This window comes from Nerophis lumbriciformis, linkage group LG05, assembly GCF_033978685.3.
Source record: "Nerophis lumbriciformis linkage group LG05, RoL_Nlum_v2.1, whole genome shotgun sequence".
In the NCBI taxonomy this organism is placed as follows: domain Eukaryota; kingdom Metazoa; phylum Chordata; class Actinopteri; order Syngnathiformes; family Syngnathidae; genus Nerophis; species Nerophis lumbriciformis.
Window position 1 is genome coordinate 44,732,590 of NC_084552.2, and position 27,274 is coordinate 44,759,863.

General features: G+C 41.0%; 1 protein-coding gene across 2 annotated transcripts; it reads right to left on the reverse strand.

The window, feature by feature from the left end:
* Positions 1–1,797: 1,797 nt before the first annotated feature.
* LOC133605889 (carbohydrate sulfotransferase 12-like) lies at positions 1,798–27,003 on the reverse strand. 2 transcript variants are annotated; one of them, XM_061959260.1, is made up of 6 exons: positions 26,892–27,003; positions 26,688–26,806; positions 26,349–26,521; positions 10,130–10,273; positions 4,609–4,904; positions 1,798–4,526 (listed from the first exon to the last, which is right to left on the reverse strand). In XM_061959260.1, exons 2-6 carry the CDS (start codon positions 26,803–26,805, stop codon positions 4,280–4,282), a joined length of 978 nt encoding a protein of 325 aa, XP_061815244.1. In that variant the 5' UTR covers position 26,806; positions 26,892–27,003; the 3' UTR covers positions 1,798–4,279. The 2 variants fall into 2 exon arrangements, with proteins under 2 accessions (XP_061815244.1, XP_061815243.1); XM_061959259.1 differs by having other exon boundaries at positions 26,349–26,524.
* Between the last annotated feature and the right edge of the window lie 271 nt (positions 27,004–27,274).

A 27,274-nucleotide genomic window follows, 5' to 3' on the forward strand; every position in this document is an offset into this window, starting at 1 on the left:
AGGCGACATTTATAAACCCTCGGTTACACTTTTTTAAATAGATTCAATCTTGCACGTGGAATGTTTAAGTGAGGGCTTTAGTTGCGGCGCATGGACTTAATTTCTAAGTAAAGGTAAGACCATAATAACGTTTTTTTTTAATTAAATGTGCTGTTTTGTGTGCTACAGTTTGTATGTGTAAAGTTAAAGTTAAGTTAAAGTACCAATGATTGTCACACACACACTAGGTGTAATGAAATTTGTCCTCTGCATTTGACCCATCCCCTTGATCACCCCCTGGGAGGTGAGGGGAGCAGTGGGCAGCAGCGGCGCCGCGCCTGGGAATCATTTTTGGTGATTTAACCCCCAATTCCAACCCTTGATGCTGAGTGCCAAGCAGGGAAGAGCTTTTAAACATAACCCGTTAACTGCTGCCAATCAAATGGTGAATAAGATTCTCTTTAGGGTTCATATGTTTGTAAATCTGACTGTGATCAAGTCAGTGCCTCACCAGCCATCAACCTCGCCGCACGTCACTGATATATATATATATATATATATATATATATATATATATATATATATATATATATATATATATATATATATATATATTAATGCATTTCTAGACAATGTGATTTGCCTGAGCGACTAGGATACACCGAGAGTAACAAGCGGTAGAAATTGGATTAGAAAGGACAGATTTAAAAAAAAATAAAAAAAATTTAACTTGGGACTTTTGGCAGGCCTGATCCGGCCCACTGAACCACAGTTTGGGGCCCCCTGCTTCAGAGTAATATGACTCAAGTAAAAGGACAAAGTAGTCATCCAAATAATTACTATAGGAAGAGTTAGTATTCTATGGAAAATGTACTTTTTAAGTAACTGGTGAGTTACTTCTGATTCTCTTTTTAATGGTTCTTGGACTACAGCGGTGGTTTGTAGTGTGTGCTCGCGTGCAAAACATAAAAAAGGTTCACAACAGGTCTATTCAACTGGCGGCTCGCCAAAGATTTTAATTTGGCCCGCCAAACATTGCCCAGAGGCTTGATGAAACCATTAAAACGAGGGTTGATCCTGTATGCAGTACTCCCGCCACCCCGCAGGGGGAAACACTTAATGTGTCACAGTGAAGCAGCAGTGGGGTGAGTAGAAGAAGACTACTCACCCCACCCTGGAAATCAAATAAAAAATAAAAAAAGAAGCAAAAATCGGACTTTTAACAACGACTGGACAACAAAATATGAATGTTCTACACCGAGTAAGTGCTCGAGTCATTGTTTTCTGGCGGAACTTAAGCGACGGACATACTGATCCAGACAAGCAGTTACAATGGTGGAAATCTCAGCGTGTAAGCTTCATCACGAAACTTGGTCAAACATTTGTAAGTAGATAGTATTTGTACATAAATGTTATGTTTGTTTTGTATTGAAATTGCTGACTTCGTGATGTTATTCGTACTTGTGGTTTTTGTTTGAGAGGAACATCAAACGTCTTTTAATACACGTAGTGCTACATTTGACCAGTAGAGGGCGACAACGGTAATAGTGATAAGTCGCATACAACGTTTCGTGTGTGAATGTTGTGTAATTTCTTTATATGTGTAAACATTTGTAGTTTATTGTGTGAATATATTAACGCTGAACCTAATTTATTTAAGTAAAATACACAATTTACATTATTTATCTATAAATATTTATCTATATCCAACATTATCATTATGTTGTATATAGAGAACATTCAAACCCTTTGTTTATTTAATCAAAAATACTAAAATTCAACAATATAGTGAATTTGCAAACCGCTAAAATTACGCACAAAGCCAATTTTAACTTGCTACCCAAGAATGTACAACAATTCTCAACAAAAGAGAAGAAATACAACCTTCGGGGAAATTTCAACTTAAAACATGTGTATGCACATCCATCCATTTTCTACTGCTTGTCCCTCTCAGGTTTGCAGGGGGTGCTTGAGCCTATCCCAGCTGCATTCGGGCAGAAGGCGGGGTACAACCTGGACAAGTCGCCACCTGATCGCAGGGCCAACACAGATAGACAGACAACATTCACACTCACATCCACACACTAAGGCCAATTTAGAGGTGGGAGGAAATCGGAGTACCCGAAGGAAACCCACGCAGTCACGGGGAGAACATGCAAACTCCACACAGAAACCCAGGACCTTCTTATTGTGAGGCACACACACTAACCCCTGGACTCTAGAGCAGTGGAGACGCATTTTTCCATCTGGCAATCTGATGGATGAGTCTGGGTTTGGAGGTTGCCAGGAGAACGGTACATTTCAGACTGCCTTGTGCCGAGTGTGAAATTTGGTGGAGAAAGAATTTTGTTGTGGGGTTGTTTTCAGGAGTTGGGCTTGGACCCTTAGTTCCAGTGAAAGGAACTTTGAATGCTCCAGGATACCAAAACATTTTGGACAATTCCATGCTCCCAACCTTGTGGGAACAGTTTGGAGCGGGCCCCTTCCTCTTCCAACATGTCTGCGCACCAGTGCACAGAGCAAGGTCCATAAAGACATGGATGACAGAGTATGGTGTGGATAAACTTGACTGGCCTGCACAGAGTCCTGACCTAAACCTGAGAGAACACCTTTGGGATTAATTAGAACGGAGACTGAGAGCCAGGCCTTCTCGACCAACATCAGTGTGTGACCTCATCAATGCGCTTTTGGAAGAATTGTCGAAAATTCCTATAAACACACTCCGCAACCTTGTGGACAGCTTTCCCAGAAGAGTTGAAGCTTTAATAGCTGCAAAAGGTGGATCGACATCATATTGAAGTCTATGGGTTAGGAATGGGATGGCACTTCAAGTTCATATGTGAGTCAAGGCAGGTGGCCAAATACTTGATTATTCTGGTTAAAAAGTGCTAGTTTAAAGGGGAACATTATCACAATTTCAGAAGGGTTAAAACCATTAAAAATCAGTTCCCAGTGGCTTATTTTATGAAGTTTTTTTCAAAATTTTACCCATCACGCAATATCCGTTAAAAAAGCTTCAAAGTTTTCCTGTGACGTCACATAGTGATGCCAACACAAACAAACATGGCGGAAAGAACAGCAAGCTATAGCGACATTAGCTCGGATTCAGACTCGGATTTCAGCGGCTTAAGCGATTCAACAGATTACGCATGTATTGAAATGGATGGTTGTAGTGTGGAGGCAGGTAGTGAAAACGAAATTGAAGAAGAAACTGAAGCTATTGAGCCATATTGGTTTGAACCGTATGCAAGCGAAACCGACGAAAACGACACGACAGCCAGCGACACAGGAGAAAGCGAGGACAAATTCGGCGATCGCCTTCTAACCAACGATTGGTATGTGTTTGTTTGGCATTAAAGGAAACTAACAACTATGAACTAGGTTTACAGCATATGAAATACATTTGGCAACAACATGCACTTTAAGAGTGCAGACAGCCCAATTTTCATCAATTAATATATTCTGTAGACATACCCTCATCCGCTATCTTTTCCTGAAAGCTGATCTGTCCAGTTTTGGAGTTGATGTCAGCAGGCCAGGGAAGCTAGGGTCAATATTCTTCTCTTGATCATCTTCGGTGGCATAAGGGACGGTGTGAGCCAAGACATCCAGGGGGTTTAGCTCGCTCGTCTGCGGGAACAAACTGCCGCCATTGCTTGCCGTGCTACCGAGGTCTTTTGTCCCTGAATTGCTCACACACTCCGGCAGATTCAATGGGGGTCTGGCGGCAGATTTCTTTGACTTTATCGTTGGAAATGCATCTGCTTTGAGTGTCGCAGGATATCCACACATTCTTGCCATCTCTGTCGTAGCATAGCTTTCGTCGGTAAAGTGTGCGGAACAAACGTCCAATTTCTTGCCACTTTCGCATCTTTGGGCCACTGGTGCAACTTGAATCCGTCCCTGTTCGTGTTGTTACACCCTCCGACAACACACCGACGAGGCATGATGTCTCCAAGGTACGGAAAACAGTCGAAAAAACGGAAAATAACATAGCTGATTTGATTCGGTGTTTGTAATGTGTTTGAAAAAAATGGCGGATTGCTTCCCGATGAGCGAATAATAGAAAGGCGTTTAATTCGCCAAAATTCACCCATTTAGAGTTTGGAAATCGGTTAAAAAAATATATGGTCTTTTTTCTGCAACATCAAGGTATATATTGACACTTACATAGGTCTGGTGATAATGTTCCCCTTTAAACATATTCGTAAATCATTTATGAAAGTGTGAAAATAACTGATTAGGATTATTACATTTTGGTGGAAGACTGTGTTCCATGTTCTAAAAGAGGGCTCTGCCTCTATTGTGTGTTGTTGAGTAAAAAGTGAGGTGTTTCGTAGCCAAACAACGTGTAGTCCTTCTCGTAGATCTTGTAAAGCTTCCTCCTGTCCTCCAGGGGCACTGCTTCAAACCACCTGGACAATGACGCATGGTACGTCATATTTTGGTAGGCCGGTGGAAACTTCATGAACTCCTGCAGGTTCAAGGACGTTAGCAGTTGCAGGGCATCTTCCTGAAGCGTCTCCTGATGTCCGATAAAGTCGTACCTGAGCAGAACAAACCAACGTTAAACTGGGTTTATTTTTCAGCACTGGAGATAATGGAGAAAATAAAGAAGTTGCAGTTTACTCAATTAAGCAGGGTTGACACAGGCGGTGCATCTGCTTCCAGTGGTAGTCATTGATTGACTTCAAGTCCACAAGGTACTGGATAAAGTTGTAGAAGGTGGGCTTGATGCCTGCCGCAAACGCCTCCTTCACATCCATTGGGGGGTCAGACTGGTTGCCATAGCGCGTCAGAAGGAGTCGGCCTAAACCTTTGTAATAGTACTGATTGAAGCTGTGTAATTTGTCCCGAAAGGCTGAGACAAGGCGCACAAAGGGTTCACGGACAAACATGAACTTGGTGTAGTGCTTCAACTTGGCCTGCAAACAAAGTAAGTTATTTGCAGTGACGGGCAACCTACAGGTACTTAAAAATGTAGTAAGGTACTACATTTAGGTACTCTTGATTAAATGTGGCTAAGCTACAGGGTAAGCTATCTCCAGAGAATTGTAGCAAGCTACACTATATATATATATATATATATATATATATATATATATATATATATATGTATATATATACATAATCAACCTAATGTACAACTTTCCACCAAACAAATAAGCATAGAAAAATGGTCAGTTTGATTGTTTATTGTAATAAACACAAACTGGAAACATGCCCTTTGTCTGACTTTTGAACATTTTAACACTTCTTTTAACTGTCAAAGTCGCGGTACGATGTACAAAATGAGACCGGAAACAAATGAAATAAAAGGCAGTGAAACAACAACATTATTAAATAAACACCAAAATATATACTCTTTAGCACAGGATAATTTACTGGTTCAACAAAATAACCCGGTCAAAGGAAAAGAGCAAACCATTTGCCTCAAAAACAGACCTCAAAAAACAAAATTTGTACATGAACGGAAATCAATAAACTGACATCCTATGTAACTTTTATACCAGTGTGTACAGTAGTAAGCAGCATGAGGTAATCTGCGTTGACACTTTCCTATCGCCTCCCTCCTCCCTGAGTGGTTTACTCACAAAGCTGTCATTGTCAGGTTAGCCAGAACAAGCCAGAACGTTCATAAAACATTAAATATATTGTAAATTAAATAAAAGTACCGGTAAATGGCCTATTGATGCACCCTGGAAGAAAGAGACTACATAGGTCAGAAAATTGGATCCACTATGGACTGGACTCTCACAATATTATGTCAGACCCACTCGACATCCATTGCTTTCGGTCTCCCCTAGAGGGGGGGGTTACCCACATATGCGGTCCTCTCCAAGGTTTCTCATAGTCATTCACATCGACGTCCCACTGGGGTGAGTTTTTCCTTGCCCTTATGTGGGCTTTGTACCGAGGATGTCGTTGTGGCTTGTGCAGCCCTATGAGACACTTGTGATTTAGGGCTATATAAATAAACATTGATTGATTGATTGATTGAAAATAGCTAGGCTACAGGAATCTCTACACGTTCATGAAGGAGCAGCGCTACCGCCATGCTACCTGGAAATGTAATTAAGCTACATTTTGATTGATTGATTGAGACTTTTATAAGTAGGTTGCACAGTGAAGTACATATTCCGTACAATTGACCACTAAATGGTAACACCCGAATATGTTTTTCAACTTGTTTAAGTCCACTTATTGATTCATGATACAGATATATATACTATCATATATACTATCATCATAATACAGTCATCACACAAGATAATCATCAGGGTGTATACATTGAATTATTTACATTATTTACAATTCAGGGGGAGGGGGGGGGGGGGGGGGTTAGGTTTGGTTGTTATCATCAGTCATCAACAATTGAGAACAGAGAAATGGACATTGAAACAGTGTAGGTCTGACTTGGTAGGATATGTACAGCAAGTAGTGGACATAGAGAGAGAGAGATCAGAAGGCATAAGAAAAGTATCTACATTTGATTGTTTACATTTGATTATTAACAATCCGGGCAGGGTGTTAGTTTAGGGTTGAAGTTGCCTGGAGGTGTACTTTTATTGCGGTTTTGAAGGAGGATAGAGATGCCCTTTCTTTTATACCTGTTGGGAACGCATTCCACATTGATGTGGCATAGAAAGAGAATGAGTTAAGACCTTTGTTAGATCGGAATCTGGGTTTAACGTGGTTAGTGGAGCTCCCTCTGGTGTTGTGGTTATGGCGGTCATTTGGGAAGTAGTTTGACATGTACTTCGGTATCAGGGAGGTGTAGCGGATTTTATAGACTAGGCTCAGTGCAAGTTGTTTTACTCTGTCCTCCACCCTGAGCCAGCCCACTTTGGAGAAGTGGGTAGGAGTGAGGTGGGATCTGGGGTGGAGGTCTAGAAGTAATCTGACTACATAGCAACTTGTAGCACTCTACTGCCCAACACTGGATTTTTGCATCGTCGTCTATCAATGTGGTTGTGTACTTGTCACATGCTTCTGACGACATTTACTAGATCAACTACTAGTATGCTTATTATGTGTTGTGAGGCTCTCTTTTTGAATGTTCTGAACCCCTGTTTCAATGCCAATTGTATGCCACAGCAGACGTCATGATGTTGTCATTGTATTTTCCGGACTATAGTTTAATACATTCAAAGTACTGAAATGTATACTATTTGCAGACGACACAAATATATTCTACAGTAGTGATGACTATAATGAGCTCACAAATACAGTAAACACAGAACTAAACATAGTAAATAAATGGATGGACACAAATAAATTATCCTTGAATATAAATAAAACTAAGATAGCGATGTTTGGAAATCGCAACAAAACATCTGAACAGAAAATAAGTATTGATTGTATCCAAATTAAAATTTAAAATGAGAATACATTTTTTGGAGTAATTATTGATAGTAAACTATCATAGAAACTCCATGTCAGACACATTAAAACACACATCTCCAAAAGCCTCTCAATTATAAACAAACCAAAACTATACCTCAATGAAAATGCACTCCATACTCTATACTGCACTTTGGTACTCCCATACCTTACATGTTGTGTTGAAGTATGGGGAAATACTTACCACAACACAATTAAACCTCTGATCATGTTACAGAAAAGAGCAGTGCGGATCATTCACAAAGTTGTTTTTTTTAGAACATACTCATAATCTGTCTATGCAATCAAATTTGCTCAAATTTGATGATCTTGTTAAAAATAATACAAACCCCGTTTCCATATGAGTTGGGAAATTGTTAGATGTAAATATAAACGGAATACAATGATTTGCAAATCATTTTCAACCCATATTCAGTTGAATATGCTACAAAGACAACATATTTGAGGTTCAAACTGATAGACATTTATTTTTTTGCAAATAATCATTAACTTTAGAATTTGATGCCAGCAACACGTGACAAAGAAGTTGGGAAAAATGGCAATAAATACTAATAAAGTTGAGGAATGCTCATCAGTCACTTATTTGGAACATCCCACAGGTGAACAGGCAAATTTGGAACAGGTGGGTGCCATGGTTGGGTATAAAAGTAGATTCCATGAAATGCTCAGTCATTCACAAACAAGGATGGGGCGAGGGTCACCACTTTGTCAACAAATGCGTGAGCAAATTGTTGAACAGTTTAAGAAAAACCTTTCTCAAGCAGCTATTGCAAGGAATTTAGGGATTTCACCATTTACGGTCTGTAATATCATCAAAGGGTTCAGAGAATCTGGAGAAATCATTGCACGTAAGCAGCTAAGCCCGTGACCGTCGATCCCTCAGGCTGTACTGCATCAACAAGCGACATCAGTGTGTAAAGGATATCACCACATGGGCTCAGGAACACTTCAGAAACCCACTGTCAGTAACTACAGTTGGTCGCTACATCTGTAAGTGCAAGTTAAAACTCTCCTATGCAAGGCGAAAACCGTTTATCAACAACACCCAGAAACGCCGTCGGCTTCGCTGGGCCTGAGCTCATCTAAGATGGACTGATACAAAGTGGAAAAGTGTTCTATGGTCTGACGAGTCCACATTTAAATTTTTTTTGGGAAACTGTGGATGTCGTGTCCTCCGGACCAAAGAGGAAAAGAACCATCCGGATTGTTATAGGCGCAAAGTTGAAAAGCCGGCATCTGTGATGGTATGGGGGTGTATTAGTGCCCAAGACATGGGTAACTTACACATCTGTGAAGGCGCCATTAATGCTGAAAGGTACATACAGGTTTTGGAGCAACATATGTTGCCATCCATGCAACGTTACCATGGACGCTCCTGCTTATTTCAGCGAGACAATGCCAAGCCACGTGTTACATCAACGTGGCTTCATAGTAAAAGAGTGCGGGTACTAGACTGGCCTGCCTGTAGTCCAGACCTGTCTCCCATTGAAAATGTGTGCCGCATTATGAAGCCTAAAATACCACAACAGAGACCCCCGGACTGTTGAACAACTTAAGCTGTACATCAAGCAAGAATGGGAAAGAATTCCACCTGAGAAGCTTAAAAAATGTGTCTCCTCAGTTCCCAAACGCTTACTGAGTGTTGTTAAAAGGAAAGGCCATGTAACACAGTGGTGAACATGCCCTTTCCCAACTACTTTGGCACGTGTTGCAGCCATGAAATTCTAAGTTAATTATTATTTGCAAAAAAAAAAAAAAAGTTTATGAGTTTGAACATCAAATATCTTGTCTTTGTAGTGCATTCAATTGAATATGGGTTGAAAAGGATTTGCAAATCATTGTATTCCGTTGATATTTACATCTAACACAATTTCCCAACTCATATGGAAACGGGGTTTGTACATCTTCGACTCCTGTATGTTTTATGTGTGTTCAAGTAAAAATTTACTATCCAAACACCATTTGACCTCACTAATACTCATCAAGCGAAGTGAATTATATTTATATAGCCCTTTTTCCTGTAGAGACTCAAAGCGCTTTACTTAGTGAAACTCATGATCTTCATTTAAACCAGTGTTTTGATTTAAAAAATGTATGGAATGATAATATATTACGAGTACTACACATCTTTCAAGGCGCAGACACTAATACAATGACAATGATGCAACAGATGCATGGTAAGAGGAAGAGTAGTTCAGGAAATAATTCATAAATTCAGTAGACGACAGAGATGCAAAATGATTTGGAACAAGAGTAGACCCGAGAGACCACCTGGCATTGGAAGATTCAATGAGATGTAAATACTGAGTGTTAATTACTAAGCATTGAACGGTGTTTAGGCTGAGTTGTAGTTTGATTTTAAGGTTATCAACCAACCTGAAAAGCTCCTGTAAATAGGTAAAGTGTAGAAATCAAGAAAACCTACTGGAGTTGTGTTGATAAAGCGTTCGCTACGATCTTCTCTGCCTTATTAAGAGGAGGCAGGCTAAAGTCCCAATTAACTTCATCCTGTGTTGAGAGGATCTCCTGAATATTCTTAACCAATGTGTCAATTTTAGTGTTATGCCAATGCAGAAGTGATGATGTTCTCTGAGGACTACTAATTAGGGTTTAAACTACATTTAACAGTTGGTTGAAGTCAAGTAGTTCACTCCATTTTAACTTATTTGCAGTTTGGAAACATTAATGAATGGAATATCTTGAACCTTTCCTTACTGTTCACACTACATGAGAACTAAATGCTCACCTCCATCTCGACTTTAGGGAAGTTGGCAAGACTTGGCAGACCCTTTGGATTGTGGGCCTTTCCGGGAGATATGCTCATGAGATCAGGATAGGGCTTGCCATTTTTTAGTGAATGCATGAATCTCTTCCAATTGGTGCACGCCACCTGGAGAAAGAAACAAGATAAACTCCAGCATGCTTTTAACACCAACATGATAATAGTCTTTCTTTTTTTTTCTTTTTTTTACCTATCAGGCTTTTCCCTGACAAATCTCAGTGTGGCAACACAACGTGGTGGTATGTAAAATTGAATTCTAGTGGTTGTAATAAACTACACAACAGGAGGTTAGGTTTTTGTACACAGGAAGCTAAGAATGGCGCCTTTGGAGTTTTATCACATCCACAGGAGCATCGTCTGTCCTTCGAAAAATCGACAAAGTTTTTCGTTAAGTAGAATCACAGCTGACCTGGACATTCGAACGTTCTCTTGCCATTCTTCTGGCACAACATACACTTGTTGACAAACTTATCACACCAGGCTGCCATTCTTCCAGACCTTATCCAAAACCGTCGCTCAACATTGCTATGTTGCCATCTGAGATGTGTTGTAGCCGAAATAGCTGCAATCACGCGTTTCTTTGTCTTAAGGTATACATGTGTGTTTTCGAAATGTACAAGAAGGAGAAACACGGGCATGTCTGGATGACTCGCCTCCTTCTTTCCAGTGGTTACCTCCGAGTTCAGAAACCGGTTGTTATGAAGTGGCTGTAGCACATACTTTCTTACGTCACTCCCTGTGTGGGGCGTGGTCTTTCTGATTGTAAACGATCGATGAGTCCTCACAGAGCTAAGAACCGGAAATTCAAGAATTACACGGCGCACTTACCCGTGTAAAAATTATCCAAGTAGGGGAACCTTGATCGATGGGTTAGGGTGGCTGACACGGTGCTTAGGCTAAATAATTATTAGTTTAAGAAGTTATCCGGCTTAATGTAGACAGGGCCTAAGAGTCAGGTATTTTTTGGGGGGGCAGAGTCATTCCTTTGAAAAGTAATTAGCCTCATGCAAACCTTTGGGACCCATTCACACCCTAAAACACAGGACGAATGGTTCTTAGTACAACACATCTCTACCTAGATAAGTCTATGGAGGTTAATGTGTGTCTTTATTACGAAAGCTTTTTTTTACACTGAATTTATGTAACTTAAAGCATTTATATGCAAGACTTGCATGTCAAGTCATCATTAAATAAATCGTGTTTTTTTCGAATACCTTTATAACTGATAACTGTAGTTCAGCCGGGATGTGCTCATTTCAAAATTAGAATTAGATAATCCTATCTTTATGTCATCTCTCCCACCAGAGTCTTCCTCTTCCGTGATGGTCTACATGGACACCCAGCCCCGAAATCTTGTTATTTTCATTTTGATGTCTCGCCCTCCACCGTTTGACCAATTAGAAAGTCAGTGAGTGTGTTACATCCAGGTTGCCAGCTATGCACCGCCATCTTCGTCTAGCGACTGCCACTGCTAAAGTTACTAAACATGTTTGACCATAGTACACACCCCATTTCCATATTAGTTGGGAAATTGTGTTAGATGTAAATATAAACAGAATACAATGATTTGCAAATAATTGTCAACCCATATTCAGTCAAATATGCTTCAAAGACAACATATTTTATGTTCAAACTGATAAAACATTTTTTTTTTTGCAAATAATCATTAACTTTAGAATTTGATGCCAGCAACATGTGACAAAGAAGTTGGGAAAGGTGGCAATAAATACTGATAAAATTGAGGAATGCTCATCAAACACTTATTTGGAACATCCCACAGGTGAACAGGCAAATTGGGAACAGGTGGGTGCCATGATTGGGTATAAAAGTAGATTCCATGAAATGCTCAGTCATTCACAAACAAGGATGGGGCAAGGGTCACCACTTTATCAACAAATGCATGAGCAAATTGTTGAACAGTTTAAGAAAAACCTTTCTCAACCAGCTATTGCAAGGAATTTAGGGATTTCACCATCTACGGTCCGTAATATTATCAAAGGTTTCAGAGAATCTGGAGAAATCATTGCACGTAAGCAGCTAAGCCAGTGACCTTCGATCCCTCAGGCTGTACTGCATCAACAAGCGACATCAGTGTGTAAAGGATATCACCACATGGACTCAAGAACACTACAGAAACCCACTGTAAGTAACTACAGTTGGTCGCTACACCTGTAAGTGAAAGTTAAAACTCTCCTATGCAAGGCGAAAACCGTTTATCAACAACACCCAGAAACACCGTCGGCTTCGCTGGGCCTGAGCTCATCTAAGATGGACTGATACAAAGTGGAAAAGTGTTCTGTGGTCTGACGAGTCCACATTTCAAATTGTTTTTGGAAACTGTAGACGTTGTGTCCTCCGGACCAAAGAGGAAAAGAACCATCCGAATTGTTATAGGCGCAAAGTTGAAAAGCCAGCATCTGTGATGGTATGGGGGTGTATTAGTGCCCAAGACATGGGTAACTTACACATCTGTGAAGGCGCCATTAATGCTGAAAGGTACATACAGGTTTTGGAGCAACATATGTTGCCATCCAAGCAACGTTACCATGGACGCCCCTGCTTATTTCAGCGAGACAATGCCAAGCCACGTGTTACTTCATAGTAAAAGAGTGCGGGTACCAGACTGGCCTGCCTGTAGTCCAAACCTGTCTCCCATTGAAAATGTGTGGCGCATTATGAAGCCTAAAATACCACAACGGAGACCCCCGGACTGTTGAACAACTTAAGCTGTACATCAAGCAAGAATGGGAAAGAATTCCACCTGAGAAGCTTAAAAAATGTGTCTCCTCAGTTCCCAAACGTTTACTGAGTGTTGTTAAAAGGAAAGGCCATGTAACACAGTGGTGAACATGCCCTTTCCCAACTACTTTGGCACGTGTTGCAGCCATGAAATTCTAAGTTAATTATTATTTGCAAAAAAAAAATAAAGTTTATGAGTTTGGACATCAAATATCTTGTCTTTGTAGTGCATTCAATTGAATATGGGTTGAAAAGTATTTGCAAATCATTGTATTCCGTTTATATTTACATCTAACACAATTTCTCAACTCATATGGAAACGGGACTTGTACGGCCTTCCGCCCGATTGTAGCTGAGATAGGCTCCAGTGCCCCCCGCGACCCCAAAAGGGAATAAGCGGTAGAAAATGGATGGATATGGAAACAGGGTTTTTAAATCCAAAATGCCTCGTTACAATTCTCAACTTATTCATGACAAATCCAGGAACAAAACCAGGATTTGTATCGGGGATGCCTTTGACAGATGGAGACGATTGAAGGCGGAGAAGATTTTTTTTACCTGACGCCAAACTTGCTAATTTCCTCCTTGATAGGTAAGTAAGGCATTGACGTTTTCTTATTACTTTTAATAAATGGAAATTGACATTTTGTATGTAAACTATATTGTCCAATACAGTCTATGATCTTGTCGAACAAAGCTAGTATGTTCGTGCAACGAATGCTTAGCATGCTAGCCCGGTCAATGCGAGCATAAGCTAACGGGGCAAATATATGCCCGTTAGCCTGTATGTCGATGTGTAATCCAACTGACAGGGCAAAATATATTTACGAAAAATAAAACCTACGTGAATATGGGTAGTGTCGGTGCCTATTTCGTTCTCAATATGCTAATACGCTGAGAAAATGGGTTCCAACATTAGCATGGCTGTCATGGCAAAGTGAAACGTATGGCGACAGCCAAATCACATGATAAAATAATTCATTTTTGCGTATTGTGGACTACATGTACCAAGTTATATGGCAATCTGAAACATTTGGCCTATAGGCATACCTTGGTAAAATGCCATCTCTTTAGCTTTGGGCGTATATTAGGGTGCTAAGCATGCTCTACTTATTTTCACCAGTACAACCATTGCTAGCATTGGTTGTAGTTCGTTTTAGTCTTTGTTTTCTGATAGTACTGACAATAACCATATAATTGCCATTTGTTGTGATATTGTACGCAGGCATGACGTACTTCTTCTTGAAAATAGCCTAATTTCTGTGTAAAATGTGTTGGTTATATCGAGCTGGATTCGGCTGCGTATCTAGCAACCTCAGTCAGGGAGAGGGGGAGGGGACTACAGAATTTGACCGTCATTGCAGTACCATATCTGGCCAGATTCTTACATATGGCTCCTTTTAAATATGAGCCTTCCTTGTTAAATCTGGCCTTCCGCATATTCTCTAGTCGACTTAAGTATCATTGCGGCTCACTGGTGCACACTGTTAATGATCGCTTTGGTCATTTCCTCCATTATTTTTGGTTAGTGTCATTGATGTTGAGATGTAAGCTCTGTATCCGTATTGGTTGTCCGCGAGAATTCCACTTTTAATCATGAAATTGAATGCTTTTAGAATATTGTGGAAGTAAAGAAACAGGTCTGTAATTTGTAAACTGGTGTTTGTCTCTAGTCCTATACATTGGTGAAACTTTTTCTCTTTTTATTTTGTTTGGGAATTTACCTGATTGAAATGATACATCTCCAATGTACATTCATGGTTCAAAGAATAAAACAAACATGTCTCAATCGGTATAATATTGGATTCATAAGTCTGTGTGAGATTTGATTAACTTTAAAGGTGTAGTATTGAAAAAAGTTACGCTGATCTTTGTGCTTGCTTCTAGCTTCTAGAAGCAGCAGTTCTTCCTTCATACATTCCGTTTCAAAAAGATAAGGTTGTGAATCCTCAGTCGTCTTTGTTGTCTGTTACCAAGTCTGACATGATTACAACACACACAAGCGTTTTGTATCCGGAATTAGGAATAGACTGGAAGTCGGACGTGCGCTGTTATAGAAACAGAAATCAATGCCCGGAAGAAAATAATTAAAATGGTTAAAATACGGTAAATATTGTACATATCACATATTGTTATGAATGTGTCTGTTACTACATAATATATAGACTTGCAGTGTGTATACAAAACATTAATGGAGGATTTTGAAATTGTCTTGGACTGCGTTGAAGGCTACAACAGTGACTCCCATTAGTCACATCTACCAAGTGTTTTTTTATCATCTTTAAAATCCTAATAAAAAAAAAAGACAAACGTGTTTGTCTTTTTTTTTTTAAATTTATTTTCCCTTTCATTCTCATAACGATTGTGAATGAAAGGGAAAATACATTTTTTTAAAAAGTGTAATTCGCCTTTACGGGTTTAGCATTTTTTTGTTATTTTTATTTATTTAACCTTTATTTTACTTTTTGAGATTAAAAACACTCAATGTGCAGCAAAAATACAGATACAGTGCATAAAAATATATGACATACACATTACGTTTCCATGTACTAAATTAGTCTGATTTCTCAAATAGTTAGTTTTTTTTGTATTTTCACACCAACATGTGAAGTCCCAATGTCCATGCACGCTCTAATGCGACTATTGGTAATACGCTGTGTATCTCCCGTACACTTGGGGCACTTATTTCCTTTTACTGTGGATTAAAAACAAATTAGCTCTGTTGTACCCGATGTCCGCTGCAATATTGGCACATATTACGACGAACATGACACTACAATAAATAAGGGCTCCGAGCAAATGCAGGTGCGGCTACTTCAAAAGTAGTCGTGCAAAGTTATTCAAGTCATGCAACCACATGCTACTTTGATAGCTTGCACTTGCACCCACTATAGTCTCCGTAGAGTGTAAGAGTTCCAAGTCCTTGTTCACAGTGGTAGTTTCTGTCAGGCATATTTGTTCTGAATATGAAGTTTCATATTTCAAAATTCAGTATTAGAGGCAATACCTAATCCACTTTTTATGTTTGATATAATGAAAACTGTTCTTATTGTTTTATTTTTGATACTAAGAATATATTTTTATTTTAACTTTCTCAGTGAATATTAATTTTGAACCCATCCATCCATCCATTTTCTACCACTTGTCCCTTTTGGGGTGGCGGGGGGTGCTGGAGCCTATCTCAGCTGCATTCGGGCGGAAGGCGGGATACACCCTGGACAAGTCGCCACCTGATCGCAGGGCCAACACAGATAGACAGACAACATTCACACTCACATTCACACACTTTTTTATATATATTTGTTTTCATCTCAAACATATTATAATGGCAAAATTAACATTGATTACTATTTTGCATGCAATGAATACAGTGAACTGTATTGCATTCTTAAAATTTAAAACTGTTGTTGTCATTATTAAGTGGTTTGTCTTTTTATATTGTTTATTCGGGTGTTACCATTTAGTGGTCAATTGTACGGAATATGTACTTCACTGTGCAACCTAATAATAAAAGTCTCAATCAATCAATCAATCCATCAATGTATTGTTGGCAGGTTGAAAACAGCTCAGCGGATTTGCGTGGAGAAACCAACGTTTAAACGGCATCGTATAATAATCATCAAAAACGCACGAGAGACAAGAACTTTGTTTATGCGGTCACACCACACAGCACATAGGGCTGTGAGCGCACCTGTTTTTATTACTACACAATAATTGGCACAATCAACCACGGACGCATTTGAGCTGTGCGTGTCAGCCTTCAATAATGAAAACATGCGTTTAGGAAATACAATTAAATTAGGCCAAACACAATAATTGAGGGCACATCTTAACATGTATAATTAAACCTTAATTAAGCAAAAATATGATTTGTTCAATTACTCGATTACTCGATCGGGATATTCGATAGAATATTCGATTACTAAAATATTCGATAGCTGCAGCTCTAATTACAACAGACATCAGTTAAAACAAGTTGTGAGGATCCACAATGCCTAGTGTGATGTCATAGGTCAGGAGTCGGCAACCCAAAATGTTGAAAGAGCCATATTAGACCAAAAATACGAAAACAAATCTGTCTGGAGCCGCAAAAAATTAAAAGCCATATTACATACAGATAGTGTGTCATGAGATATAAATTGAATTAAGATGACTTAAAGGAAACTAAATGACCTCAAATATACCTACAGATGAGGCATAATGATGCAATATGTACTGTCGGAGGCAGATATTTACATATATCCGAATTTAAGTTGTACTTCTTTCATTTATTAGTCATATTTGAAAACAGCTTGTCTTTTCCATTTATTCTCTTGATGCTCTGTCAGCAAGCATACTATGTGTGATAACCTTGAGTTCTTTGGAATGTATTATGGCTAGGGAGACGTTGTGCTTTTGTTATGGCTAGTGAGGGGGAAGGAAAGAGAGGTTTTTTGGCGTTGGGAAGACAGACCATTTGGTGGAGGCGCAAGAGAATGTTCTATGGTTAGACTGGTCTCAATCTAAAATGTATATTGTCAAAGCTTTGAGAATATACAAGAAAATACCTATTCTGTCTCTGGTGGTTTTTCAACTCAGCTTTAAGTGTCGGAAAGAACTTGGGAGCGAATTGTGACTTGAATTCCCTGGGAGGAACAACTGGTCCAAAACGCAACAAATTGGGGGCCCGTCCGGGCGACACGCTGAGAATTGGACACCTCTTACACTCTTCTGGACAGACTCACGAGTGGCCAAACAAAAACAAGGTAAGCAGAGCCTTTTTCTAAAATCTGCTTTAGGAGTCTGTCTTGAAGTATGTAAGTCAAACACTGTTTGTACCCCAGACACAGAGTGGACATTTTGATAGATTGGGTGCATTTTGCCTTGTCCGTCATTGCATATGGTGGCCAACTCATGTCATTGCGTCTTAAATCTTTCACCTGTGTTGGAGGTTCAAGTCCTTTCGTATGTTATATTCTTGGGTTAGAGTCCGTTTGAATAATGCGATAAAGATGGAGGTTCAAGTCCTTTCGTATGTTATATTCTTGGGTTAGAGTCCGTTTGAATAATACGATAAAGATGGAGGTTCAAGTCCTTTCGTATGTTATATTCTTGGGTTAGAGTCCGTTTGAATAATACGATAAAGATGGAGGTTCAAGTCCTTTCGTATGTTATATTCTTGGGTTAGAGTCCGTTTGAATAATACGATAAAGATAGATTACCGTGACGGGCTGCTTCACTGACGAGTAAGCAAATAGTCGGGTGTGGCTCGTCCTGGGGGTTTGGTCTCCCCTAAAAGAGTTCTGGGTTCAAGTCCTTTTGTATGATACAATAAAGAGCACAGGTGAAGATTGAGAAAAAATAGACGAGATGGCCACGGAATGGGGCTTCACGGTGGCAGAGGGGTTAGTGCATCTGCCTCACAATACGAAGGTCCTGAGTAGTCTTGGGTTCAATCCCGGGCTCGGGATCTTTCTGTGTGGAGTTTGCATGTTCTCCCCATGACTGCGTGGGTTCCCTCCGGGTACTCCGGCTTCCTCCCACTTCCAAAGACATGCACCTGGGGATAAGTTGATTGGCAACACTAAATTGGCCCTAGTGTGTGGATGTGAGTGTGAATGTTGTCTGTCTATCTGTGTTGGCCCTGCGATGAGGTGGCGACTTGTCCAGGGTGTACCCCGCCTTCCGCCCGATTGTAGCTGAGATAGGCTCCAGCGCCCCCCGCGACCCCAAAGGGAATAAGCGGTAGAAAATGGATGGATGGATGGCCACGGAATGTGATGGCGGTGGGGGGGAGGGAAAGTGTGATGAATGTACTGTTGTCAACAATGAAATTGGCAGGTAGAGTTTAAAAAGAAAAAAAGAAAAAAGGAGAACGTTTGAAAAATAAGGGTTAAGAGGGAGTTTACAATACTCGAAAAGTCGTGAACTCAAACGTTTGGTAAATAAAGAAAAGTAACTGGAAGTTTTATGGTAAAGTGAAACGCAGAGAAAGAGCTTTCGTGCAGCTTTTTCCTTGTGTGTGTGTGTGTGAGACGCAGTAAGAAAAAAAAAAAAAGAAAAAAAAGGAGGCTCTGCTGGGAGACATTTTGAGATGAGAGATGTGTCGGTGTGACGAGGCTGTGTGACGTGCTGGACGTGGGCCGGAGAGGTGTGACACTGTTAGCATAGCATTGAGCTAGGTTAGCATTGAACTAGGTTAGCATTGAGCTAGGTTAGCATCTGTAAAGTGTTATAAAGGGGAGAAGTGTGGTTCGGCTTATCACTTAGCACACGGCCTTGTGTGTGTTTGTGCCGCGCTATCAAAAATAACTGGCGCACAACACTGTGTGTGTGTGCATGTTGTGACTGGTTTGAATAAGCAGATGGAGGAACGAGAATATATACATGCTTTATTTTGTAGAATATCACGCACGACAGGAGGTCAGAGTGCACAAGTGAAGTGTAGCATGACAGCGTGCTCGAACCAACTGTTAGACAAATGATAGTTTAATTAACTTATAGATAATCTTTAGTTGAATTAAAAAGTTACTTAAATACACATGAAGTAGTACGAATAATCTTTGACTTAGGAGTATTGATTAACATTTAATGGGACAATTAATGCTGTGATTTTAAACGTGATATGCAAAATTGGACAGAGCAGGATGAAAACAACAAGGCCGGTGGTAGAATAACAAGGAAACAACTACTTAAATTACAGATCGCTGAAGATGAAAAGTTAAAAGAACCAAAAGGTCAAAGATCAGCTAGGGTATATTCGGCAGTGGGTGACCTTGCTTTTGAGTCCCAGCAGGTGGAGGAAAGAAACCTCAACAGACGTGCGACCAGACGGTTGGACTCGGGTGGTGGACACGGTGCTTTAAGGCCAAGACAGGGTGAAAACTGTTTCATCTGTGACCAGCCGGGTCACTGGCAACGTGAATGTCCTAACTCCTCTGAACGAGACAGGCTCCCAATTGCAGCCAAAACATCATACAGGCATGGCAAAAGACGCCCAAGGCAGAAGCCCCAGCAGGAAATACAGACAGGCCCCCTGCTGGACATAAGTGTCAACGGACAATGTTATCAGTTTGTGATTGACACTGGTGCCACCCACTCATTTCTGAATGCAGAGGTACCAAAGAAACTGTGTGCTTCCTTTTTGAAGGTCGAAGGCTTCGCTGAGGTCACAAGAATGTTACATGACAGAAGTCTGATAGAAAGTATTCAGTAACAAACGTGTCCGCATCATTCGACTTTCTACAACATGAGCTTGACTTAATTTGTCATTGTGGCCACCAGGCGTGGTGAAATGTCAAATTACTATTGCGAAAAGCATCCGCCATAAGGTTAGTGTTTTTCTAGTATTTGTGTCGATATAAATATAGGCATATTTTGAAGCTTTCACCATATTGAATAAGTTACATAAAATGTAGGATTTAGTTGAGGTTGAGTTATTTCTGATTTCGCTAAGGGGTCCCCTACCCTAATACCACCCTCCAGTGGTCCACAGAGACTGAAATGACTTTCATTGACCTCAAACATGACCTGTCCTCCACCCCTGCTCTTGCTGTACTTGACTATTAGCTGACCTTTTTCTTAGATGTTTCTGAAAGTGATAGTATTACTGACAGTCTCTTTTTCAGAAACAGAAGGGGGAGGAGGTGAGGGTGGATTCAGACTTTTGGATTCAGACTCCGTACAACAAAATAGCTTTAACAATATTCCTGTGGGGAAGAAGTTATAACTAAATTGTTGTAAGTTTGTAAATTTAACTTGAAAATAGCCATTTTTCACATCGATAGTAGTTTAGTAAATCAATTTGGAATATGGAGGAGGTGAGGGTGAACCGTGTATAGTTTTGACTTCATTGATATAATCAATCCGGTGAAAGGGAAAAGATACTTGCTGACTGGTGTTGACAATCACAGTGGTTGGCCGGAAGCAACCCCAACCTCAAAAGAGGATGCAAAATCAGTAATTAAATGGCTTGTGAATGACCTAATTCCCCGACATGGTTTCCCCAAAAAGATTAGGTCAGACAAAAGCACCCATTTTGAAATTACTCACTTAGCCTTGGTCGAAAATGCTCTTGGATTAGAACACAGGTTCGGTTTGGGGGTATCATCTTCAGTCCCAAGGTAAGGTTGAAAGGATGAACCAGAATATCAAAAACGAATTGGCTAAAATCTGTGCACAGACCAAATTGGATTGGACTGACATGTTGCAATTAGCGTTAATGATCATTCGAATGTCCGTGAATAAAACTGTTTTACCGCCCTTTGAGTTTTTCACCCTATGAACTGCATACAGGTCAGCCCCTTCCCAGGATCAACACCCCCCTGGAAGAAGGAATCAGCGTAAAACCAAAATGGTATTTTACACAAAATGCAGAATTTGTGTGCCAGTTCTTCTGTACAGATTCGAGGATGACAGCCCGCCACTCCAGATTCCCTTCCGTCCACTGAGAGGGTCAAGATCAAACGCAAGTTTATGGAGCCCAGGTGGAATGGGCCCTTCGACTAGCTGGTACAGGGGACACCTGGTACCACCTCTAACTCCGCACGCCCGCGGAGGAGCCTGCCACGGAAGGGGCCCAAAAGACGACGCTGAGAGACACCTCTCTCCGTTGAGCTGCCGTCTACCGTCGTGTAGATCTTCCAGATTTTCTACCTACAATACTCTGATCAACTTCAATATTGTATACCATTGATTGTGAGACCAGTCTAACACCATATGCTAGATGTTTCTTAGTTTTTCTTGCTTGCTTTCAGTATACTATTTGTGTCGTTACATTAAGTGAAAAGTTTGATATTTATCCCTGTCTCGTTACCTGAATTACTCTGATTTTGATTTCTGAAAGGCAGGATGTTATACCCAGTAGGATTCCCTGACGGACTGGTGTTTGGGCTTGCTCTACTGACCTTGTGTCTCAATTCTTCCTTCCCGACGACAGTGACTGACAAGTGTCTTAGAACGTACGGCGGACTTAAAATAGACTTGGTCAAGGAGGACAGCAAGACTTACTTTTCTGACCTGTGTAGTGTGATTAAGTACGAGGGGAAAATTAGTTCTTACCATGCTAGTAACCTCTATCTTTGTTACGACTCAAACCTGAACTATTGGTGTCGGATGCGGACTACATACTCTGGTAAGTGGTGCCCCTTATGGAAGCAGGTAACCCACTACACAGGGCCCTTAGACTACCATGACCCTTAATATGCCAACATACCTCCACAATTCAAAGTTATTCTGAGAGGGATGACCTTTCAGAGGAACTTTGATCGGTCCCAGCAACCCCTTTTCCCTACAATTGCCAGAACAGGTGTTATACCTAGTCCCTTTTATGTTGTTTTGGGGGTTGACCAGACAGGTACAGACCCTAAAGGAATTATTAAAATTAATGTCTTTGAGAGGGCGTTAACTACCTCTGCCCCCTTGAAGACCTGGTAGCTTTGACCTTAGGAGCAGGTGCAGGCAACCTGTGGCTTAGGTGGACGTCCCTTTCCCCACACTTACCCCGCCCCTTTTGAGTTGACTGACACTAATGGCTCAAACTGTCTTATCTCCTTGTTTTCTGAACCCACACCGCCAGGTTGTGATTGTTGGTTAGTGTGCACCCTCCTGTTGACAATTTCACCCGACTTCTTCCCTTTGTGGCAATTTACAGGAACCCCTTCATCCCCCTACAAATTGGGTGACATTACCCCCTCCTGGTGCACCACCCTGATAGATGGCTCAAGGATAGGCCCTTGGGCACGAGCTGACTTATTCTGGTATTGTGGGGAGCACAGATTGTACATTAGAATCCCGACGTCAGCCGTTGGACTTTGTGCTATGGTTAGACTGGTGACCCCAGTCACCCTAGACGGTACCAAATTAACACCCCTTGGAACTCCTGTTTCAGCGGCCTCTCTAACTTCCCGCAGAGGACGCCATGTTTTATCTCGGAGGAGTGTAACGGGCTCCTTTGATTTGATGAGAAACCCTGAGGGTGTTTACCGTATTTTCCGCACTATAAGGCGCACCGGATTATTAGCCGCACCTTCTATGAATTACATATTTCATAATTTTGTCCACCAATAAGCCGCCCCGGACTAAAAGCCGCGCCTACGCTGCGCTAAAGTGAATGTCAAAAAAACGCTGCGCTAAAGTGAATGTCAAAAAAACAGTCAGATAGTTCAGTCAAACTTTAATAATATATTGAAAACCAGCGTTCTAACAACTCTGTCCCAAAATGTACGCAAATGTGCAATCACAAACATAGTAAAATTCAAAATGGTGTAGAGCAATAGTAACATAATGTTGCTCGAACGTTAATGTCACAACACACAAAATAAACATAGCGCTCACCTTCTGAAGTTATTCTTCATTCGTAAATCCTTCGAATTCTTCGTCTTCGGTGTCCGAATTGAAAAGTTGCGCAAGCGTGGTATCCAAAATGGCCGGTTCCGTCTCGTAGAAGTCATCGGGAGTCAGTGTCGCTGTTGTTCTGTGAATCCTGCCTTCCGGAAAGCTCGGACCACAGTTGTGACCGAAATATCTGCCCAAGCATTTACGATCCACTGGCAAATGTTGGCGTATGTCGTCCGAGGCTGTCTGCCCGTCTTAGTGAAGGTGTGTTCGCCTTCGGAGCTGTGTGAAAAAAGCCACCCGGCCTCTTCGCGTAAACTTCCCTTAACCACTCGCTCATCTTTTCTTCATCCATCCATCCCTTCGAGTTAGCTTTTATGATGACGCCGGCTGGAAAGGTCTCTTTTGGCAAGGTCTTCCTTTTGAATATCACCATGAGTGGAAGTTAGCATGGCAAGCTAGAACCACAGTGAAGGATGACTTCATTCCCTGTGGTGCGAATATTCACCGTACGTGCTCCCGTTCCACAGTGCGGTTCACAGGAATATCAGTTGCTGTGAAATACGGTAGTAATCCGTGTGCGGATGGAGAGATTGCGTCTTTTTATGAACCGGATCGCTTATTAGGAGCCATTTTGTGGTCTTTACAGATGTAAACAGGAAATGAAACGTACGGTGATATCCGCGCGTTTTTTCTTCTTCTTCCGGGGGCGGGTGAAGCGCTTCCTGTTCTATGGGGGCGGGTGAAGCGCTTCCTGTTCTATGGGGGCGGGTGCTTTCCTTGGCGGTTGCTTGCGTAGAAGAAGAAGCGCTTCCTGTTCTACCGGGAAAAAAGATGGCGGCTGTTTACCGAAGTTGCGAGACCGAAACTTTATGAAAATGAATCGTAATAAAGCGCACCGGGTTATTAGGCGCACTGTCAGCTTTTGAGAAAAATTGTGGTTTTTAGGTGCGCCTTATAGTGCGGAAAATACGGTACTTTGATGCAATTGGACAACCAAGGAGGGTCCCACCACAACATAAATTGTGGTTTGAATCCTGTGCAGGTTTCGAGAACCTTCCTATAATTGGTGCTATTTTCCCTGTGACTGCTACTAAAAATGTAGAACGCATTAACTATGTTTTTTATAATCTGTTGAGACTGACCAACCTGACTCGTGATGCTGTTGAGGGGCTTGCTGAACAACCTGGGTTTGCTATGTCACTGAAGGGGGTCAGGCAAAGTGGTGACTTTCGAGAAATGCTAGTTTCCTTCCCTGAGAGTGACGACATTGACATAGATTCCATCCGTTTATCTCCCATGTAACTATGCTTTTAATTTTTACTAGCTTGCTCAAAGAGGGGCGTATTTTAGAAGTGTTGTACTAGTGATAAAGATCTTTTTAGAAGATCTGAAGGGGGAATTGTCGGAGGCAGATATTTACATATATCCGAATTTAAGTTGTACTTCTTTCATTTATTAGTCATATTTGAAAACAGCTTGTCTTTTCCATTTATTCTCTTGATGCTCTGTCAGTAAGCATACTATGTGTGATAACCTTGAGTTCTTTGGAATGTATTATGGCTAGGGAGACGTGCTTTTGTTATGGCTAGTGAGGGGGAAGGAAAGAGAGGTTTTTTGGCGTTGGGAAGACAGACCATTTGGTGGAGGCGCAAGAGAATGTTCTATGGTTAGACTGGTCTCAATCTAAAATGTATATTGTCAAAGCTTTGAGAGTATACAAGAAAACACCTATTCTGTCTCTGGTGGTTTTTCAACTCAGCTTTAAGTGTCGGAAAGAACTTGGGAGCGAATTGTGACTTGAATTCCCTGGGAGGAACAACTGGTCCAAAACGCAACAGTACCTATAGCTAGCCGAAATAGCATGTTAGCATCGATTAGCTTGCAGTCATGCAGTGACCAAATATGTCTGATTAGCACTCCACACAAGTCAATAACATCAACAAAACTCACCTTGTGCATTAATGCACAACGTTAAAAGTCTGGTGGACAAAATGAGATAGAAAAAGAAGTGGCATAAAACACGTCCTAGAAAGTCGGAGAAAGTTATACATGTAAACAAACTGAGTTCAAGGACCGCCAAAATTAGTAGGACAAAACGGTGCTCGCCAAATACTCGAATCAGTGAAGCATGTTTAATATAAACAGTGTGCTCTATAACAATTAGGGAGGTTTGTGTCATGTTTGTCCTCCTACAGAAACCATATTAAAACAAAAAAACATATATATATATTTTTTCCCCTCATCTTTTTCCATTTTTCATACATTTTTGAAAAAGCTCCAGAGAGCCACTAGGGCGGCGCTAAAGAGCCGCATGCGGCTCTAGAGCCGCGGGTTGCCGACCCCTGTCATAGGTCAACCGGAAAAGCAATTCTAATGAAATAAGTGCCCCCCAATGTACCGGAGGCACATGGCGTATGACTAATAGTCGCATTAGAGAGTGTGCATGGACACTTGGACTTCACACGTAGATGTGAAAATACAAAAAAATCTAACTATTCGAGAAATCTGACTAATTTAGTGCATGGAAACACAGTGACTGACGTTCTGAAGCCCTACCACCTTTCCTACTGCCTCAGATCCTCTGACTCCAACCTAATCACTCCCATCACTGTATCAAAGCCCCGTACCTTTGGGGATAGGGCCTTCGCCATAGTTGTCCCCACCCTTTGGGACTCTCTTCCATCACACATCTGTGCCTCTGACCCTCTACAATTTTTCAAAAAACAGTTTAAATTAGAATTTTGCTGAAAAGCGCTATATGAAATCAATATTACAGGCACATTTACATGCCTCAATGAGACTCAGGGCCTCAAATACAGAAGGTGGGTCGAACAAAGCCAAGCTGCCCAAGGTCGCTCTGTAACGCCAATAAATGACGGGAGGGAAAAATATACCAGTGACGGCAAGGACGACATGAAGTTGACCGAGAAGTAGGCATAACAAACCAGTGACTAGAAGGAGTAATACGACCCATCTTTTTGAGCGGCCCTGTGCGGCAATAGGCTAACAGAGGAATCACACCATCCTTACTGAAAAGCTAGGATGACTGTGTCTATCCTTCTACATTAGCACCGCCTCTTTGACAGAATATTTGCTCATGTTGGTCTGTTGTTTGTGCGCCCCCCACCTTTGGTACGAAGCAGTAAATGACGCCATGTTCATCATCCACAAGGAGTTGGCTTAGCATTTGTTTGATGAGTTTGTCAGAGCTTGTCTTATCTTTGGCAAAGGCCTCTATGTCTTCTCTGCATGCATCTCTTAGTTTTGTCTTCCTCAGCTCTTGCTCCTGGACCATCCTCCCTGCTGGGAACCACAAAATGTACTGACACATAAGAGCAAATATGACATATTCAGGCATTATCCCAAAGCAAGTACTGCTATGTTAACACAGGTAGTAGAGAACACAAACAAAAAGTCAGGTAGACCTCGTTCTTCTCAGTCAGAACGAAAGGCCCAACATTCCTACCTGTTGATATGTCCCCGTGGTAAGAGATGACCATCACACAGATGCATGTCACTAATGCAAGGAGCAGCAGGACATATCTACGAGTTACCATTGTTGTCAGCTTTTTGCAGCATGTCATCCTGCCAGGGAGGAAGAATAGGTTAAATCTACATAGTAACATTTTTTTGTCTAATACTTTTAATATAATATAATTGCAGAACTCACCTCACAGCGTTCTGCCAGCACGTCTGTGTCTTTGTGATCTAATCAGTGGCCAACGACAGAAGTATGACGGGAACATTTTAAAGGTGTGGTCAACACACCACCTCCAATGTGGCCAACTCCCTAATGATAATAATAATAATGAAATCAGTCATTAGATAATGTCATCCCCTCAGTTGCATAAATGAATGCAATTGGCACTATAGAAGACATGAATATTGTAGGGAGAGAAAAAACGTGAGTTTAAAAAGTCGCTAGTCTCTTTAGCAAAATCTCAGCCTAGGAATAAGAGAACTTGTCTGATGTGTAATCGGGCTATATACAATGAACTTACAGTGAATGAACAGGTTTGAATGCAGCAACATAGCATTGTAATTACAAATCAT